The 18,773-nt window shown below is 38.0% G+C and overlaps 1 protein-coding gene across 2 annotated transcripts in view; it reads right to left on the reverse strand.

Annotated features, from left to right (window-relative positions):
• Positions 1–2,538: 2,538 nt before the first annotated feature.
• The window catches only part of LOC113043133 (glutamate receptor ionotropic, NMDA 2A-like), a 137,224-nt gene continuing 120,989 nt past the window's right edge, over positions 2,539–18,773 (reverse strand). Inside the window, exons 7-12 of one of the 2 annotated variants that reach the window (XM_026202343.1) lie at positions 18,464–18,589; positions 17,534–17,763; positions 14,684–14,844; positions 11,532–11,719; positions 10,664–10,902; positions 2,539–9,341 (exon numbers count right to left, since the gene is read on the reverse strand). In XM_026202343.1, the coding sequence (XP_026058128.1) occupies positions 7,548–9,341; positions 10,664–10,902; positions 11,532–11,719; positions 14,684–14,844; positions 17,534–17,763; positions 18,464–18,589 (2,738 nt within the window). In that variant the 3' untranslated portion in view covers positions 2,539–7,547. The remainder of the gene's footprint in view (positions 9,342–10,663; positions 10,903–11,531; positions 11,720–14,683; positions 14,845–17,533; positions 17,764–18,463; positions 18,590–18,773) is intronic. The other variant, XM_026202335.1, reaches the window with a different exon arrangement.

An 18,773-nucleotide genomic window follows, 5' to 3' on the forward strand; every position in this document is an offset into this window, starting at 1 on the left:
GCTCTGCCGCTAACCATGATAATATTACTGTTCCCATCTCCATAGTTTGCTAAATTGATTGAACTATGCAAGGTATTAAACGTTCTCTATTGCTCTCCTCTGGGATCTGAGAAGATCGTGTGTGAGGTCATAACCTGATAAAGGACAATCATGACATGCAGCATGCAGGAGTCAGACATGCAGCGTGTGGGATAAGCTTGCACAGATAAGCAGTCAACATGGAGCTGGAAGCACATGCATTTAAATACGTGCCCTAGATACCCAAATAAGTCTGCCTTAATTGCTGGAAATCATATTCAAAGCAGTCAGCTCGGGGATCCATACTGCTAACTCAGATAACTCTTTGACTTTTAATAATGCTAGAAGGTATCTCAGAGCATGGAGCATTATTGAGTATCACATAAATCTTGTGCCCCCTGCATTATGACTCGAGTAAGATGAGCCATTACATCTGTGCAGTACCTCAGGCCAACAAGACCCAGTGATCTGAATATATCCATACTGAATAAAAATCACCTCTCAAATAGATAGAAGGACTGCTGATTGATGATTTCCTTAGTGCGCAAGCAGTTTCTAAACATAAAAAATATCAAGGAGAGAAGGTGCAACATAATTATGACATCAGGTACCTTCATATATATATATATATATATATATATATATATATATATATATATATATATATATATATATATATGTTCAGTATATATGCACATACAGCAAGGTTTTTTTTACATTTTTACAAAATGCTCAATAAAGAATGTGATTCAGGTGTGCTTTTTTATTTTATTTTATTTATTTATTGGTTATATATTCTATAGTATTTGTTAAATACATATATTTTGTACATTAGTTTAATATACATATATTGTGAGACTTGTTGAAATCTATAAAATTAATATATATATCATATAAGTCTCGCAATCTCTACAACAACAACAACAAAAACAACAAAAAACAGTTTCCCACTTATAATTGACATTACGGTAGCATCAGTGTAAATTCAGTTCATCAGTCCAATCTTTCTGACATGACTTGAACACACCATTAGAGTAAGGTCAGTTGGTACAGTCACAAAGCATTCATTTTTAACTACAATATATTTGTCATGAAAACCTCTGATTTGTCATTTGGATTCATGCACTTTGACTTTCAATTGTTCTGCTGAATAGAGAATGATCACAACAGAAAAAAAGAACAGTGTTTAGCTTAGAATGCTATATTTTGTCAGCTCATGTCAACTACAAAGAGTAAATGCTGTGAAAAAGTGTTTTGTTGGCTAGTTTGTTAAGTAATTAATTAGAGGTTTAGTCCTGCCATTCTACAGTAAATCACGCTTGTGATGATTAATTGCAGCCCGTTACAAGATTCAGCTGAGAGATCAGGAGCCCGCATTAGCCAGTGTTTGAAAATGAGCAAAGCTGAGCAAACTTATTCATTTCCCTTCAGTGAGCAACAAAGGCACATCTGCAGCTGAAATCATTCCGCATTCAAGTAACTCATTGCACACAGATGCCGGCCCCTAGATTTGCCGTCATTGTGTATTTCTTTTTTGCGCCTGCGGTGTCTTCATTTGGGTTCTTTATTCATTTCTCTTTCTTCTGTAAAAAATAATGATATTACTCGTAAGATTAAAATAAAAAAAACTGTTCCATGGCTGAGTAATGGTTTTAGACAGGTGCCATTGTGTTTGTTCAAATGTTAGCATCCTTACAATGTGCAGAATGATGATTATAAAGTCTTCAGTGCTGAAACCCTGCAAGCACAATTCACTTACTCTGAGCAGATTACATCTTCAATTGTTTTCTTTCTCCCAGTGAAAGTGAGTCATTGTTAGTCTTAGAAAGTAAAGTTATCGTGCTTTGTTCCAGTGTATTCAACCATGAACACCAGAAGCCATTAAATAGCAAAGACAATTGATAGTGCCGCCTTCTCTCTAAAACACAAACCCTATTTAGATATTGAAAGAATATTTGTCCCAGTCATACAAGATATGATCAATATTTCTGTACATTACCTCAGAACAAAGGCAGAGTTTAGAGCTGCATAGATTAGATGCAAGTTCTACAACAGTGCAACCTTTGCTGCAAGGTGGAAATCGATGCAGAATGGCCTGAAATTATTTCTGACATATTTACGGAAACCATATTCTCAACATTGTTGGTGTCTTTAATCAGGTCAGAATCATTTACTCTAAACATGAGTGGTTGCTAAAAATGTAAGTAAAAAAAAAAATCACTTTTATGATTATTTTTTCGTGTGTGATTCAGTGTTCTGATCATTAAAAAGTAATAATACTTATGAGAAGCAAATTTATATATATATATGTATGTATGTATGGATGGATATATGGATAGTAACATCTAATTAAAAAAAAAATGATGATATAATAATTAATAACAACATAAAAATAGAAATAAATGATTATAACATACATTTTATAACAATAAATAATAATATCAATTAATAAATACTATATATATTCCCCCATGCATGTGTGTGTGTGTATATAAAATAGTAAAGCACTTTATAATTATTATTTTTTTATTCAGATGCCCAATAATAGTCAATAACAACAGAGACTGTGGAAAAGTACATAAAAACAATGTCAGCAAGAATGAAAGTTGTTATCAAGACCAAAGGAGGCCATTCAAAATAGGCTTTTCAGTTATGTGTGAAAAATAAAATACTATTTAGTTGTTTCTTAATACTGATAACAATACTGTTAATACATGGATTGTCTCAATAGATGGATGCAAAACGAAGAAAAAAAAATCACAAAACAGAGAAATCTCTCTTTTATTTCTCAAAGCTGTCTGTGACAGAGTATCTCCATTGTGCACACAAAATGCCCCATTTCTGCTGATAGCAAAGCTGCTTTTTTGACTCGTGTAATATTGCTGGGTCCTGGCCCGTTTCACACATGCTCAGGCTGAAGACTCGAGGCCTGAGAGCCATTACGGCATGTACCAATCATCACTCGGAATTACCAGAGCTGTCAGTCAGCTCCCAACCCCCTGCTTCATGAACTTTCGAGGTGTCTGCAACATTCACCTGAAGCACAGGCTTCGGAAACATACCGCAACAGATACAGTGATCATATAAAGTGGCAGAAAGAGCCTTTATTAGAAAAATGAAACTTTGACTTATATACATGTTTATATATCTTGTAACCCAGCACATGTCCTGCAACCACATTGTATTGATATTTCTCAAGTCACATATCAGACCTGTTCTTTTAATATGATCTATGTACACATAAAAAAGCAGAGAATGAAAAAAAAAATATATATATATATATAATAATCTGAACACAATACGTTATGTTCCAAATGAAATGTACTTTAGAGAGAACAGGGATATGTTTAAAACACCCCACTGAATTAGTACTTTCTCATGCAATTTTGCAATAGCAGAAATGATTTCATTAATGCAAATTTGTGTTTTCAGCTTTATGTAAGCAATTACTTCCAACTTACATTAAAAAGTTCTTAAGACATTTCAGTACGCACACAGGTGATAATGCTTCATTATAAAAGAATATTTGGGCAGCAGGTCACATGGTTTCAGTGATAAATAGGTTATATAGGTCACATGACAATCCCTGCCCGCCCCAGTATAAAATGCTGTTCTAAAATAATTTCTACTTTTAACCACATAAAATATGGATGCAAAGCTCACAAGAACACAAGTGGTTCTATTTTTTTTTTCGTCTGAGTCCACTACGATCAAAATCGTCCATTTCACAAGGAAGGCAGCGTTCTTTATCCTTTAATAAGTGCAAGTATTCCAGTAGCTCTGTGCTCAAACAAACTCAAACAATCAAACAAAGAATAGAAAAAAGATACTTTCTGCCTCCTTTAAGGTCGGTACCCACTAAATCACTGTCTGTCCTTTATTTTGATTCACTATTAAAATAAAATAATCAAGCATCACAATTTATGTTACTGGAAATGCATTAAAGAAATCAAAAGCAGCATTAAAAAAAATTGCTAAAAAAGCCACACGACTGATGGAGTGTTTCCGCATTGTTTCCAAGCTGCCAGTTTTGCCCCTGCAAACGTCTTCCTGAGGGTTATAAAGCAGCCTGAGAACGAAAGGGAGTGAGCTGCAGTCGACACAGTCATGCATGAGGACTCTCGCTCCTGTCTTTAGCCACCTGCCCCTTCTCACTGTGCCTTGTGCGGCTCTGGCAGATGTAATTTGAGCTGAGGTGATTTCTCCTTCAAACTACCTCGATGGGAACACAGCCAATGATGCAGTGACAGTAGAACAGCTTGCCTGGCAGCCGAAAGGGCCTATTGTTCTTACTACACTGCACTTGGCAAAATATCATTTCGGGAAAGAATGGAATTCAAATGGTCTTCCATGTGGATGCAGAATTGACTTAGAAGGAGATCCATTGTCATGTTAAGTAACGTCTCACATCCCTACTTCCATAGTTCACTTTTTGATATTCTGTCCTATGCTGTCATAACTCGCCTCAAAGGGAAAGAAAATTGGTTTTGTATGTATCTTTTAGTCTAATGGGTTTTTATGAAAGACTAACTCGTGGTGATGGAGGCATCTCTGTTATCTGAAAAGACTTTTAAAGTGTAAATATTCAGCATACGGACTGGGCGCCTTTAGCCGCTGATCCGAAACGTCCCTCTCTTCACGATCCATGGAGAAATGTAGAAAAACACACATCTCTGTTGAAATAAGTGGAGCGTAACAAATGTGAAGGACAAAACAGATTAACCCTTAACTAGCGTTTAAGGTGTAACTGAGAAAGTACTCAATTTTTTTTCGGACTTAAAAATCCTCGCTTACTGTATTTTAGAAACTGAACTACAGCGCTTTGCCTAGTTTAGCTCGTCTTATGGAAATAATCAGCATCTGAGCTACACATCTGTGTACTATTCTATGAGAGGTAAATAAAACCAAAAATATAATATATATATTTTAATAAACTACAGATGGCTTTTGCATAGCCAAAAACTGCTACATAAAATAATTCCACCCAGTTCATCTGTATCCTGTTGCAATCAATACATGACCTGTGTTGCTCCATCCGACTGCCTCCGATAACCTTCGACAAATACAGAATGTTGAAGTAAAAATTACATTTTGGTTTTCAATATGTTTCTGTGTAAAAATCCCAGAAGTTTGGCAGCCTAAACGATATGCCAGAGTGGTCACAGAGCTTTGGTTCATGAGCAAGATGGATTCGTACCCTGCAGTCTCACAACGGCTCATATCTATGAACCAAAGAAGCCAGTTCTCCTCACATCGATCTGTAGGCATGCTTGATCCAAGCTCACCTTCAAGTGGATTGACAGTATTTACTTATCTGCCGCAATACCTGCAGTCCCAACACCCAGCCCTGAAATGTTCAAGCTTAAAAAACTGCAGGGCTACAATCCCTGATAACAAACTGCATGGAGACTCTGAAATCTCGCAAGGTGCCATTTTGATGCAGACTTTGTGAGTCGTTTTTCGTACACGCCATTACAGAAAATGAGTGCTACTGTACAGACCTGTGAAACCCCCACAAAAAAATAGTTTACTCTGTGTCATCATAACGTTCATGAATTATTAGAGTGTGAATTTACAAGCAAATTTACAAGTGTCATATATTCAAAATAGTTGTTAAGTCTTTGAGGAATTAAAAAAGCTCTATTCTTACAGCAAACCATAGATAATAGAGAAAATCAAGAAGACGTCATATCTTTGGAGGGATAGCAGGCCCGAATAGGACTTTTTTTTCTCTCTCTCTCTCTTTACAGGTTAAGTCTGGCCTTATATGTGACAGGTAAGACACAGAAAGCATAGCTGGTGATGTTTTCACCTGCCAATCGAGGAAGAGCAAGGATATTCACCTCGTCCCACAAAGGATACGAAATCAATGCAGATGTGGCTCTGTGATTAATACGAGAGGCTAATACCTTGCTTATTTCCCCAAAACAGCAGCTCTGCAACATAAATGATCATTTTCTTTCCATATATATGCTATATTTGCACCCTGTTACAAATAATGTGTGATCATAACATCAGAACAAAAACATAGAAAGAGTTACAATTGAGTTGCATGCCATTATTATAATTCATGTTCATGTAATCAAAATACATTTTCCTTAAAGACCGGGGTTATTACAAGGGTGAAAAAAATAACTGAAAAACAACTTGCAAAGAGTAAAAACAATGTATGGCATATATGATTACAAGACTTTGATATTTTACATGTGCATACGCACATTAGCTTCTTAAAGCAGCACTTCATATGATGAATAAGTTCATGATTATGATACTGATGACATATTCAAGATAAGTGTACAGTGAATTATGTCACGTCATTGAGGAAGTTCAAAGAAAGCAAGTCTGGAATGAGAGCGGAAGCTGCTAGAGCAGTCATACAACACGTTCATGTTGATACACATCCTGTTTTCCAACAAACATTGGAGTCGTAAACATAAAAGCTCATTTCAAAGATGGCTGAAAGATTCTCTCTAAACTCAATGAAAGTCCTCGGACAACCATAGCGGATTGGAGGAAAGCATGCCAAAATGCAATGTGAATGTGCCTTTAGGTGGTGTAGAGAAAGTGTTACACAAAATGACACAGAACCATCCTGAGGTATTTGATCTAATACACGATTTGGCTATGTGTTCTGATTCACATTGCATGGAGTTCATTGAGTGTGTCTGTACAGTATAAAGTTTAGTAATAGGTCTGCAGAACAAAGGTCTTGCGTGGTAGTCCTCAATGTGAATATGGTGTTGATCGTGTTAGAGACTGCAACAGAAAACCAATGCTCTAGTTCAGACTTCAAGCTTCACAAGTGGCCCTCTTAATGAGTGAATTGCAACTGCGAAGCGAGGCTCCGCCAAACTACAGTAAACAAAAGTCTTCGAGAGGTGATGTTCCGATTCGGTTTCACAGTGTACAGCGACAGATGGAAGTTTTGAATGAAATAAATGTGAGACAAACTTCCATCGCAAAAACCTCCCCACAATCTGGAAATGGAAGATCAACATAATATTCCCTGTTGAACAACCCACATACAGATCAAGTTTTCATTGCACAGATGTCCACCTTAGCTGTCGAACAAAATCACCTTAATGCAAGTATCTTCAACTGAAATAAGACAAGAAAAGAAACACACATGCAAAAGAAATCTATTTCTGAGGGTAATATAGAAGTTCTGTTTATAAAGCAGAGGTGGGTAGTTAACTAATGATTATTGTGCTACCAAATAAGATATAGAAGAGACTAAATTCTAAATAGGGATTAGAATGCCAAAAATCCCAAGTCTATAGTAATAAAAGCAAAAATGCAATTGCCGAGTGCCATGTATGAAATACCCTTGCTTGCCCTAGGATCAGGAACTTCCATGCTGGATCACATTTTATTAGCTTACACTTGACTAACTCTCTTTCTGCAGATACCTGCCCAGAAGAAACCTCTGGAAAGTGCTCGTATAAGAAGAGCGGTATCTCGGGTACTTAGTAGATGTAGGTGACTGTGGCATTCTAAGTGAGTAAATAGTTCAACTACACAAAAAAGCATTAAACATCTGACTCGAGACTAGGTATTTTCTTATACACTCGTCTATTGCTAAACTGCGAAGAGTTGAGAACCCGGGGAGCTGAGTATGCACTAGTCTTGTTGGCTACATAAGGCATTACATGCTCTGAAATATACATGTCATTGGGTATTCGACCGTCCCTGGAACAGTATGAAGTGGTGGACTTCACGGAGGACCTCAGATTGTTCTCGTTCCTAGCTTTGATGGGAGCCAACTGTTTGTAAATGTCAGAGGAGCTCCTGCCGTGGACCAAGCGAGTGTCATCCCGTACAGATTGCATGAAGGGGTTGTCCGAGGGGTAATCAGGGTAAAGTGACTTACTACGCTTGCTTTCCTCCAGGTTTCGGTTAAAGAACATGGACCTGCTGCCGAATAGTTTGTCAGCCTTGATGTTAAACATGTTTGCATAAGAGCTATCCTCCAGGAAGCGGTCCTTCTCCTTTAGGCTGACGCTCCGCGCCGGCCGGTTCAGGTCAATTTCTTTGGGCTTCTCAAGCATGATATTGTCAAAGGAGTGCTGGCGGCTGAGCCTCAGTCTGTTCCTCCTCTGTACGTGTGGCCCATCTGTCTGAGGCCAGTAGTGGCTAAACATGTCATCGTGGTGCATGCCAGGGTTGATCATGGCCTCCTGCAGCATTTGGTCCTCACTGATGTCATACAGGTTGCCCATGTGGAGGCATGCCTCGCACCGGTTATACGGTGATCGTAGGGCAGTGTACGGCCCAGTGCTATAGTTGGGTACCTTAGAAAGACAGCTCCGGCAATGAGTCTGTTTGAACCGGTCGTTGGTTTCGTGAGGACTGAGATTCTTCTCCTTCATGCTGTAGTGTTTGTTATAAATGCTTTCCGGCAGCAGATCCGATTCACTTTGATGTAGGGGGCTGCTATTGAGATGTATGATGGGCTGGTCACATTTCCTGTAATTGTCATTGTGGTCTGAGTAAATTTCGCCAAAGTCCAAATCATCAGTTGTTAGGCCCCTGCCTTCTCTGTAGTGTTGTGACTCTGAGTGCAGACTCAGCTCCCGGTCAGAATCTATGGTGTATATTTTCTCTCTGCCTGCTCCGCCCTCCTTTTTGTTTAAGTAGGACAGCTCTACTTCACTGCAATCCCTAGGGTATTTTGACGTCATCGATCTTTTTTTTAAGTTATCCTTGGCCTTCAGGTGCTTGTTATTGTCTGGATCCTTGTAGGAGTTTGCCCTGCTTGAGCAGTCGGAGATATCTGAGTGTGCCGTGTCCTCTGGCAGGTACCTCTGACTCTTCATGGACAAACGGGGATCTAGGGTTTCAGAGCCCTGAGTTTGACGCAAAGTATCCACAGATTTCTTCCACAGAGCTCGGGGTTTTGCATTGGTCTGGGCTGTGTCTTCACTCACCGCCACCTCTACAGTATTAGGGTTTGATTCATTGAGGGTGAGGGGATGCTGACCTTGGAAGATGTAGTTGTTTAGATGGTCCTTATGACGGTTTGCCAGATATGCCTGCAATTCACTGGAGTCTCCATAGATGTCCTTTTGGGCATAGCTACGATTGTCAGTGTAGATGAAATTCCCTTTCTCTGCCATCATGTCCATGATCATGGGGCTTGCCGAATGCATGAACTCACCACCACGTTTAGGAGAGTTCATCCTGGAGCCGCTGAGGTTGGTCATATTAGTCATCTGCTTGGCAGACTTGATAAGCTTAAGCATGTTGGACTGTGGACTGAAGTCCAGGTCAGATGACTTTTTCTTCATGTCGATGTGAACACCGTGAATGCAACTCCATATACCCTGTGGAAAAAAGAGTGAATCAAGTTCAATATTCATACATTAACTATGATGTTTGTGACTTGCAAATGTACCCATCAGTGTGATCAAAGAGCGCTTATGAAGTTTTTAATTAGGGCATAGATAAATCCAGTGACACAGATGCCTTCAAATTTAGAAACAAATTACCAAATTTCCTTTAAAAATGATCCTTTCCTCTTACAATCTCTGTGAATCTCTTTTCCCCAGTAAACACTTACATCAGTTATGCTCGAGATGTCCAATACCAGCATTTCAATACCTTAAAGATGCTAATCAGATGCACCATATTCTCTCACCGAGAGCATGTACACAATCCCATCAGGGATCAAAACTAAACAAAGACATACTGAGCTTTTGGCTATGCTAGAGATCATGCTGTCAAAACAGACTGCTGCACTCTCATTTTAACCTCCCTGGCCATGGAAAAAAAACTCTAAAATCTAATTTCTGACCAACTTTTCTTTCAAACACTGCCCATGTCAGGCTAAAGAGTGAGCTCAAATGCTAACTGGATTACCACTGACACTCTCAGAATTAAAAAATTGTCCTAAAGTAGCTGTCCCTACTGTCAAGGCTGATTCAGCAAACACCAAAATCAGGTTTTTTTTAACAGTGACTACGTTTACAAGCTGTTAAAATTCGGGTTATGGTTGGGTTAAGGTCACTATTCGGGTTTCTGAAACATTCGGGATAAGTTACTCTTGTATACGTGGAATGTGTAATCAGTCGCCAATATCCCGATGTAAACGGCGACGTACGGTTAGCGTCTGGACGTAAGACGCAATATGCGTCATTTCCGATTCTTCTTCCTGTATCCAAAGACTCAAAAGACCAAGATTCCTTGCGAATAGAACATGCGCAGAACACACATTTTGATGGGGATATGCCGAAACGCGTTTACAAGACCAAATATTCAGGTTAGAAAAGGGGTACCCCAGGTATAATATCCCGGTTTTTAAAAACTGGGATATGAGCATATCCGGGTTTTTGCCGGTGTTTACATGGCCGTGCGCGACCGGGTTATTGCTAATATCCCGGGTTTTGAACGGGTTATTGGGTGCATGTAAACGTAGTCAGTGTTCCGCAACCACTAGGTGGTCTATTGCAGTAATATGGGGTGACAGCAAATTACCGCTTGATCTCAAAATAATGGGTGCCACATTTGTCTCAATGTGTTTTATTTTATTTATTTATTTTTTGCTTTTCATACTACTTTATATGCATATGATTACAGACCAGGCTTAAAACACACTAAATACATTTTATACATGTAACATGGAATCCTGTCCTGCCCAGAAGCTTACCCTGCTGATGGAGAAGAGCAGGCCAGGTGTGCCCGAGCAGATGCCAGTGAAGCAGTATCTGAGTCTCCAGTAGAACAGGTGCTCCCAGACAAAGGTAATGAGGCTGAGACCCATGGCAGTCGCCAGCATGTAGAACACTCCAGCCATGTTGTCCACATCCAGCTGGCTGCTCATTACCTCGTTCTTCTCATTGTGGCAGATCCCAGTCAGCCATTGAGCCTCCAACTCCTCCATCTCACCTGAGGAGAGACGCACACACCAAGGCCCACGTCATCAATCAGCTCTGTCTCCCATTTCATGTACACATCAGTGGGCCGCACTACTACCGTCCAAAGACATATCTTCCTGTTCCAAAACTCCCTTATGCCCTAACATTTCAAAGTGAGGATCAGTAAAATTTTATACTTAAGTTTTATCCATATGTTAGCACCATCTGAGACTTTTTTCTCTTTCTCTACAAGGTGCAGCTGTCAGGAGGATAATTCTGTCATTTTTCATGCTGTCGTATAGCACTACTGTGAAGCACAGCGTATAGTATGGAGAGAGAAAATTCTGCAGATATCTATGAAGGAAGCACCCTGAAATAAAAGTATGCTAAATAATTAACAGATGGACATTGCTGATGGACATGAACACAACACATTCTAGTGCACAGCATTAAAAACTCTTTAGGGTAGACATTTTCATTTATTCACTTAGCAGAAGCTTTTATTGAAACAGATAAGATAAGAACAGATGAGGAACACACAGACATATTTTCAACATAGGGACACTCATAAATATGAATATGTATCATTAACACATAATGTGCCTATGTTTTCTAGCATGTACAACATTCCGGACTGCTGGTAGGCATGCAAGCACTTACCATCTCCAATAATAGCCAGAATGGCCAGATCCACCGAGCGTTTCCAGGCTGATCCTTTCTGCAGGGCGATGCCGTAGCCAGTGGTAGCAAAGATGTAGCCACTACCAATGGTCACTAGTTTACACCCCTCATCCCTACCAGCCATGTAGTTCAGCACAGCTGCATCATATATAAAGGCATCCAGTTTGCTGGTGAAAAGAAAGAGCACAGACACTATTCAGATAGCAAATAGAGAGGTTACATTTTCTGAGTCATATTTATGCCTTAACACCACTACCATGTCACCAAAAGCACTGAATGAATCATAACATATTTTATCTTTACAGCAATAAGGCAGATGCAGGGACGCAAGATAAAGGTGAGAGACAGATCTGGTTGCGACAAAACCAGAAGCAGTGGAGAGAAAACAGCACAATAAAAACTATTTAATTGACTTTGGCCTAATGTTTTATGCCAAGGATTGGATTTTTAATTTTATTTTTTTTAATTTTATTTTATTACAAAATATATATTAATAGTAAGAAACAAAAAGGATGCATACTTCACAGAAGTGTTTGGTTGTACAGTATTAGCCTACATACTGCCATTGCTCTCATTAACTTGCTTATTGGTGCTTGTGAGACAAAATTCTAGTAATGCTCTTCTCTTTAATGCTTCTTTGGAATAATATTTGTTCGGAGCAGTGCAGTAAATTAAAAACAAAAACAAATGTATCACATTATGTAAAAACACAATATGTACAGTCTTAACTATATAAATAAAAAAAATTGTAGTCCAGATTATATATATATATATATATATATATATATATATATATATATATATATATATATATATATATATATATGTGTGTGTGTGTGTGTGTGTGTGTGTGTGTGTGTGTGTGTTTGTTTTATTATTTTTATGTTATGAAAACAAAAATTCATAACAGACTGAAATGTAATATTATACCCCCCCCCCCCATCATGGTAATTTCTTGACCATTTCTTTTCCTTTTTTTTTTATCATGCTAAACCCTAGATAGACAGTTGTAACTCAGCTGTAATGTAAGGAAGTTTATGCTTCTTCATTAGACAGCCATCATATGACCAGATCATGACTGAAATCATCTCTTAAATTTCTCTTAAACTGCAAAAATCTGAGAAAAAATCATTCTGTGTGCACCCGACTTTAGACCCCACCAACACACTGACATTTGGAGCCAAGGTGGGCTGCCTGACAAACTTGATCTCTCTTTTGGAAAAGCCTTTGTCTAAGACTCATTAGTCTGGTTGTCTGACATTTTCAAGAATGTCAAATGTAACTCAGGGATCACGCCGACATCCGTGATTTGTTCAATGATTCTTTTGTTAACGGTGGATCTGCAGTATGTGTAGTGATATGCCAAGCTGCGAGAAATGATGCAATGCACTTCCAAAGGAAATCATCTACGCTTTATTAATTTACTGTAAGGTAATTAAAAATTGTGCATATGTACCCATCTTCAAATATACAACGACAAAGCCTTGCTGCAGTTCAGAGAGATAATGAAAGCTGTTTAAAGGGGTTATGTGTTGTTTCTAAAAAGAACAATGTGTTTGTAGGCCAGCAATACTGCGACTGAGCAAGGCACTGAACCCCCAACTGCTCTCTGGGACCTGCAGCATAATTGGCACATAACATAAACCCACTGCTCAGGGTGTGTTTTCACTGCTGTGTCTATGCACTTTGGCTGGGTTAAATGCAGAGCATGAATTCTGAGTATGGGTCAACATAGTTGCCTGTATGTCAAGTCACTGCAAATTTGCAAAGACTAAAGTTTCAAATCCAAAGAGATTTTCTTTATAAAAAGTTAAGATTCAACCATGCCCTCCTACAACGGCTCATTTAAACACGCCCCCACATGTCTATGTCATGATGTGGGAAGATTTGCATAATGCCATCTGAATGTTCACTCAAAGAAAGAAAGTGTAACTTTATTGTTGCTTCCACCGCCATGTTGTGAAGAGGCTGTGTTTTGTTGTGAAAGTGAAAATACTTTGTTTGGCCTTCCAAAGAGGACAGAACTAGATATCATTGGTTTAGTTTTATGCACAACAATGTTCCAGAACAGTTTGACCCAAATATTCAGATGTGTGCATTGCATTTTATGGAGGACTGTTTCCTGATTCACAAACTGTAAGTCCATTTTAAATTTAAATGAACCACTGATGATTCAAACGTGAGTTTTAAGCAGTGTAGTGAGTAGAGAGTAGTGCTTGTTGTTTGTCATTTCTCCGAACACAAATGCAGACATGATTTTATGTTTACATGTCGTGATACAATGTAATGCATACAAAGACAGTAAAAGTCATAATAATGCAAAATTATTTCCTCACTGGATGCCTCAAATGCCTCATTTGTAATGGGCTTTATTGGTTTAGTGAGATTTTGCTACATCCCAGTAAAACAGATGGTAGCATAATACAGATGCAAAATCTTTTATTAACTTGTACACCTGCTCCAACCCTAAACCTACCCGTGCAGTAGGATGAATACAGTCTTGATAGTATAATCTGACAGGTAGCATTATTTGTTAGAACACCAGGACATGCATCACAGTATGTTAAGAGGCGTAACATTTCTGTCACACACCAATCACAACACACTAGATCGCTGGCCAATACAAGCACACCTCACTTTTCAGAATGATGAGCGTTGTAAAAATCTATGATTTCAGAAACGCGGGGCATAGAGGAGAAACAATTATGTACAGTAAGTGGAAAATAATGTGTTTTTTTAACCATTAACATTAACTAACATTTCATTACACCAAATGTTATTTTTAGTAACATTATATGAGCCCTTTAAAAAAAAACACTAAAAAGTAGTGTTGAGGTAAAACTACAGTATGATTTTTAAAGTCTATTTGTAGCTTGATGATGGCCTGGATACTCATTTGTTTGTATGTTGTACTGTTTGTGTTCCTTATAAGAAAGAAAGCAATAAAAAATTGTAAATAATAACAAAATCATATTTTTTGGGTTAACTATCCCTTTTATAATAACTAAAGAAGCACGGCCAACATTCAGTGTAAGGCGATTATATGCCAGCAAAAACAATGACTCATTCACTATTTCACCCATTCTGCTCAGACTGACAGGATAACCACAGTGAGAGTGTGCTGTACATACCCAGTCTTCAAGCTGACCAGTGCATCGTTCACCCCGGACTGATGGTACTTCACCATGTACTGGTGCATGTCGGGGTAATTCTTACGGATGTTCCTCTCTGTGCTGCCATTTGGAACCGTTCCAAAGCGGAAAGGAGGGGAGTAGGAGTAGGGACTCTGAAACTGCAAAGTCAAAAATAAATAAATAAATAAATCTCAATAAAGGCATAGCAGGAAATAAAACGCTTCCATGGCAATAAATAAAAACGATTAATAAAAACACTTGAAAATTGAGCTCTATCACTCACACTCTTAAAATGACTGCCTCTAATAAGTTTTGATATTAAATACTTTGAAGGACCTTCATGGGCACATGAAGTTTAAAACTCATTTTCAACATTGTGAAACATTTTGTACAAGTTAATTTTACACTAAATGGAGCATTAAAGAAATGTTTGAGAGGAGTTTGTTAATCTAATCCTGCCAATTTATGATGCATTTTTTAATGACAGCTGCTTACTTTTTAAAATTCAAGTTCTTTATTATCATATTTGCTTCCATGAATTCCAATTCCATTCCTTCTGAATGCACAAAGAGGTTCCTTATAGTGGGGAAAGGTTTTTAGATGTTGTTAAAATGTTCTTCACACTAAGAAAAAAAAAATGGTTGATTTTAGAACTGTTCACTGAAAGGTCCTTTGAGGATCCCAAAATGGTTCTATGGCATTACAAAATCCCCCTTTCGGAATGTTTTTTTTAATTATTATTATTATTATTATTTTTTCTTAAAGAGTGCACCATGACAATTCTTTTGGCATAATTTTGATCAAATGTATTGCTAGCTTCATTAATACGTAGTCCAGGTGGGTTTTTAGGGCTCGAGTTGGATCTGAGTTAATATGTCGTTGATAAGGGCCTAACATCATAGGACTAAGCTCGACAGCTTTGCTAAAATAATCTATTTTTATCCTTTCTTTAGACACTTTTCTGCATCACTCATATGACCAATCTGCCAAAGAAAAGAATCACTTTGCAGGAAGACTGGACGTGTGTTTGAATGTGTTTCTTTATTGACTATTTGACCAGAGTTGTGGCTCTTTAATGTGTGGCTTTGCTGTGATGTGCAGACTGTGCTGTGAATGCAGGACCAGGGATCTTATTTTTATTGCACTGGATGAAGTGTTTTAGCACACATGCTAATTTTCAACACCTGTCCATGGGAGGCTTTAAAAAAAAAAAGCAGTATCAAACACTTCATCTTAAGCTATTTCCTCTTGCTCTTCATATCTTCTTCTTCCTTAAGCCCATATAATACATTAATTCAACTCCCCTCTCGACTTCTATTTTAGAGAACTGACATTGCCTGTCTTATTATAATACTTATATATACACTCCTATCTGGACTTGTATAGACTCTCTGTATTCTGGAGATGAAATTTCACATTACAACACTCTACACCAATCACAAATGCTGACCTTACAGTAAAACACACAAAAAAGTCCCACGACAGCTGAACGAGACAAATGATTCAACTTTAATAGAGCTTACTGCTACAAAACAGAGTTCATAATCTATGTGAAACAGCTTTAGGCTTTGTTTTATTTGTGATTGAAGAGATTCTTTTCAAACAGGATATTTTATACTTGCTAGGATGGTTTGGTAGTTCAGATTTGTACTTGTTTTGCGATAAATTAGATCTCCCACACAATAAATAAATAAATAAATAAATAAATACTGTATTATATTGTTTTATATTATATTACATTAAAAATATAAAAGGCACTGGGTAGTCTGTGTTCTGTTTTTCTCTTCACATACCAGTTCTGCAATGCAATGCATAGTCCTTTTTAAAGCTAAGCATGCAAATTATTTTAAAGAAGGCTCAACCTCATCATCATCCAACACTCACAGCAGCATGCTTTTGTGGTGCAGGATTCTCATGAAAGATTCTTGTGCATTCTCTGCCTGAAATAAATACTGATCAGTTGTGAAGTCTTTGTTTTCGTGTAAAGGAGGAGCACTCATTAGTCTCGTATACAAGCCTCATGAACAAAACATCCAGCGCCCGACATAACTTCAAGCCTGCAAAGTAAACACTCTAGACTGCAGTAAACACTCAGCAGAGACTGCAACATCTTACCAAAGTTCAAACTACTTTGTCGAAACCACTGCCATCAGAGGCGTAGCTTTCATTAGATCTTTGGGAGACACACACACTTTGTCACATAATCAAGCAATAAATATACTTACATGACCTAAATGCAAAGTAAACTGCATCAAGAATGTCAATAGATAGATAGATAGATAGATAGATAGATAGATAGATAGATAGATAGATAGATAGATAGATAGATAGATAGATAGATAGATAGATAGATAGATAGATAGATAGATAGATAGATAGATTACAAAAAATAAATTGTATACATTACCCTTCAAAATTTGGGGTCAGTAGATATTTTTATGTTTCTAATGTCTCTTTTATTCTCAACAAGGCTGCATTTATTTAATCAAAAATATTTGTTTTTCTTTTTTTTTAAATATTGTGAATATTTTCCATTTTAATGTTTTTTTTTTTTTTTTTTTTTTTTTTTTTACGTAACTTAATCCTTTAACTGTAAAGCAAAATTTTCAGCATCATTACTCCAGTCTTCAGTGTCACCTGATCCTTCAGAAATCATCCTAATATGCTGATTTGGTACTTAAGAAATATTTCCTATTATTATTATTTTTATTTATTGAATTCTTGTTGAGAATTTTTTTTTATTTCTAAAAAAAAAAGAAAAAAAAAAAAAAAGAAATACATAGTACATTTGTATACAAAAAAACCAAAAGTGCATTTGAACGCTATAGTGTATAAATATTGTTTTACCTTTTTGTCGCTTAGACCTGTCAGTTGGTCCGCAAATTCCTCCTGGATCATGAAGGCAGCCAGGTTGGCAGTGTAACTGGCCAGGAAGATGACAGCGAAGAAGGCCCAGATGGACACGATGAATTTACTGGTGGTGCCTTTGGGGTTTTGCACAGGCACAGAGTTGTTAAACACCAGGCCCCACAACAGCCACACTGCTTTCCCCATGGTGAAGGATGGTCCGTGGGGGTCTGCGGAAGGTGCATTTTCAATAACACCCTTCATTTGTGCCAAAAGTATTTCTCAGCGATTTAATTTTGGAAATAACATTATCTCCCCTCTAGAGTACTTGCGGATAATTAAGCCAACATACAGCACCCTACTGCTCAGCTGCTAATCTTCATATTCTTCAATAGTTCATCAGCCTTTTGTTTTCATAAAAGCGGGACTGCATGCAAGAGTTCACCGTGAAACATTAGAATAAATATACAGAAGCTAGAAACGGTTCTTTTGTAAGGTCGGTGTAGAAATTGACAGTTGATTTATCTTTAGATTGCTATGACGTGCCTCCTTTTAGAAAAAGGACAAATCGAAACAAAGAGAAAAAAAAATGCTTTTTAGTGCCACATAACAAAGGCACTCCAAATGAGGCTACATGATTTAAATCTGATCCACTTGAATCAAATGAAAATGAATTGAACTTCATTGAACTAACTCGGAGCCTGGAACCACTCAGCGCCGAACATGGTGAAATTAAGTATAAATTAAGCCTTTATGTTTCACAAAAGAACAGGGGATTTGTGGTGCAGATGTGAGACACTCTATCAGAGCAGGGCAAGGATTTTCAAGCGTGCCTGAATCTGAAAGACCGACTGCATTGCGGGGAAACGGAGGAGGAACCGTGGAGGGAGGGAGGAAGGGAGTGAGTAGCTGAGAGAGCTAGTTACGTACCTTTGCCCTGAGCGAGGTTCCTGTTGAAGCCCAGGGGGCTGATGTACTCAAACATGAAGACAGCCATCGCAGTCACCAGCAGCAGCATCACAAACATCATCACCCACACAGACGCGCTGAAGGGCTCTGCAGCGAAGGAGGAGCGAGAAACAGGTAGATCAGGAAAAAAAGTCACAGTCAGTGACTATCATCCAGGCGTTCTGCTTGATATGTGACTATAGACAAGCTGAAGAGATTAAAGAGCTTTACTGTGGGAAACAAATGCGAAAATGGCGAGTGTCCATAGGGGAAGTTTCTCAGAGCCTGTAAT

The sequence above is a fragment of the Carassius auratus genome, chromosome 3 (genome assembly GCF_003368295.1).
Source record: "Carassius auratus strain Wakin chromosome 3, ASM336829v1, whole genome shotgun sequence".
In the NCBI taxonomy this organism is placed as follows: Eukaryota; Metazoa; Chordata; class Actinopteri; order Cypriniformes; family Cyprinidae; genus Carassius; species Carassius auratus.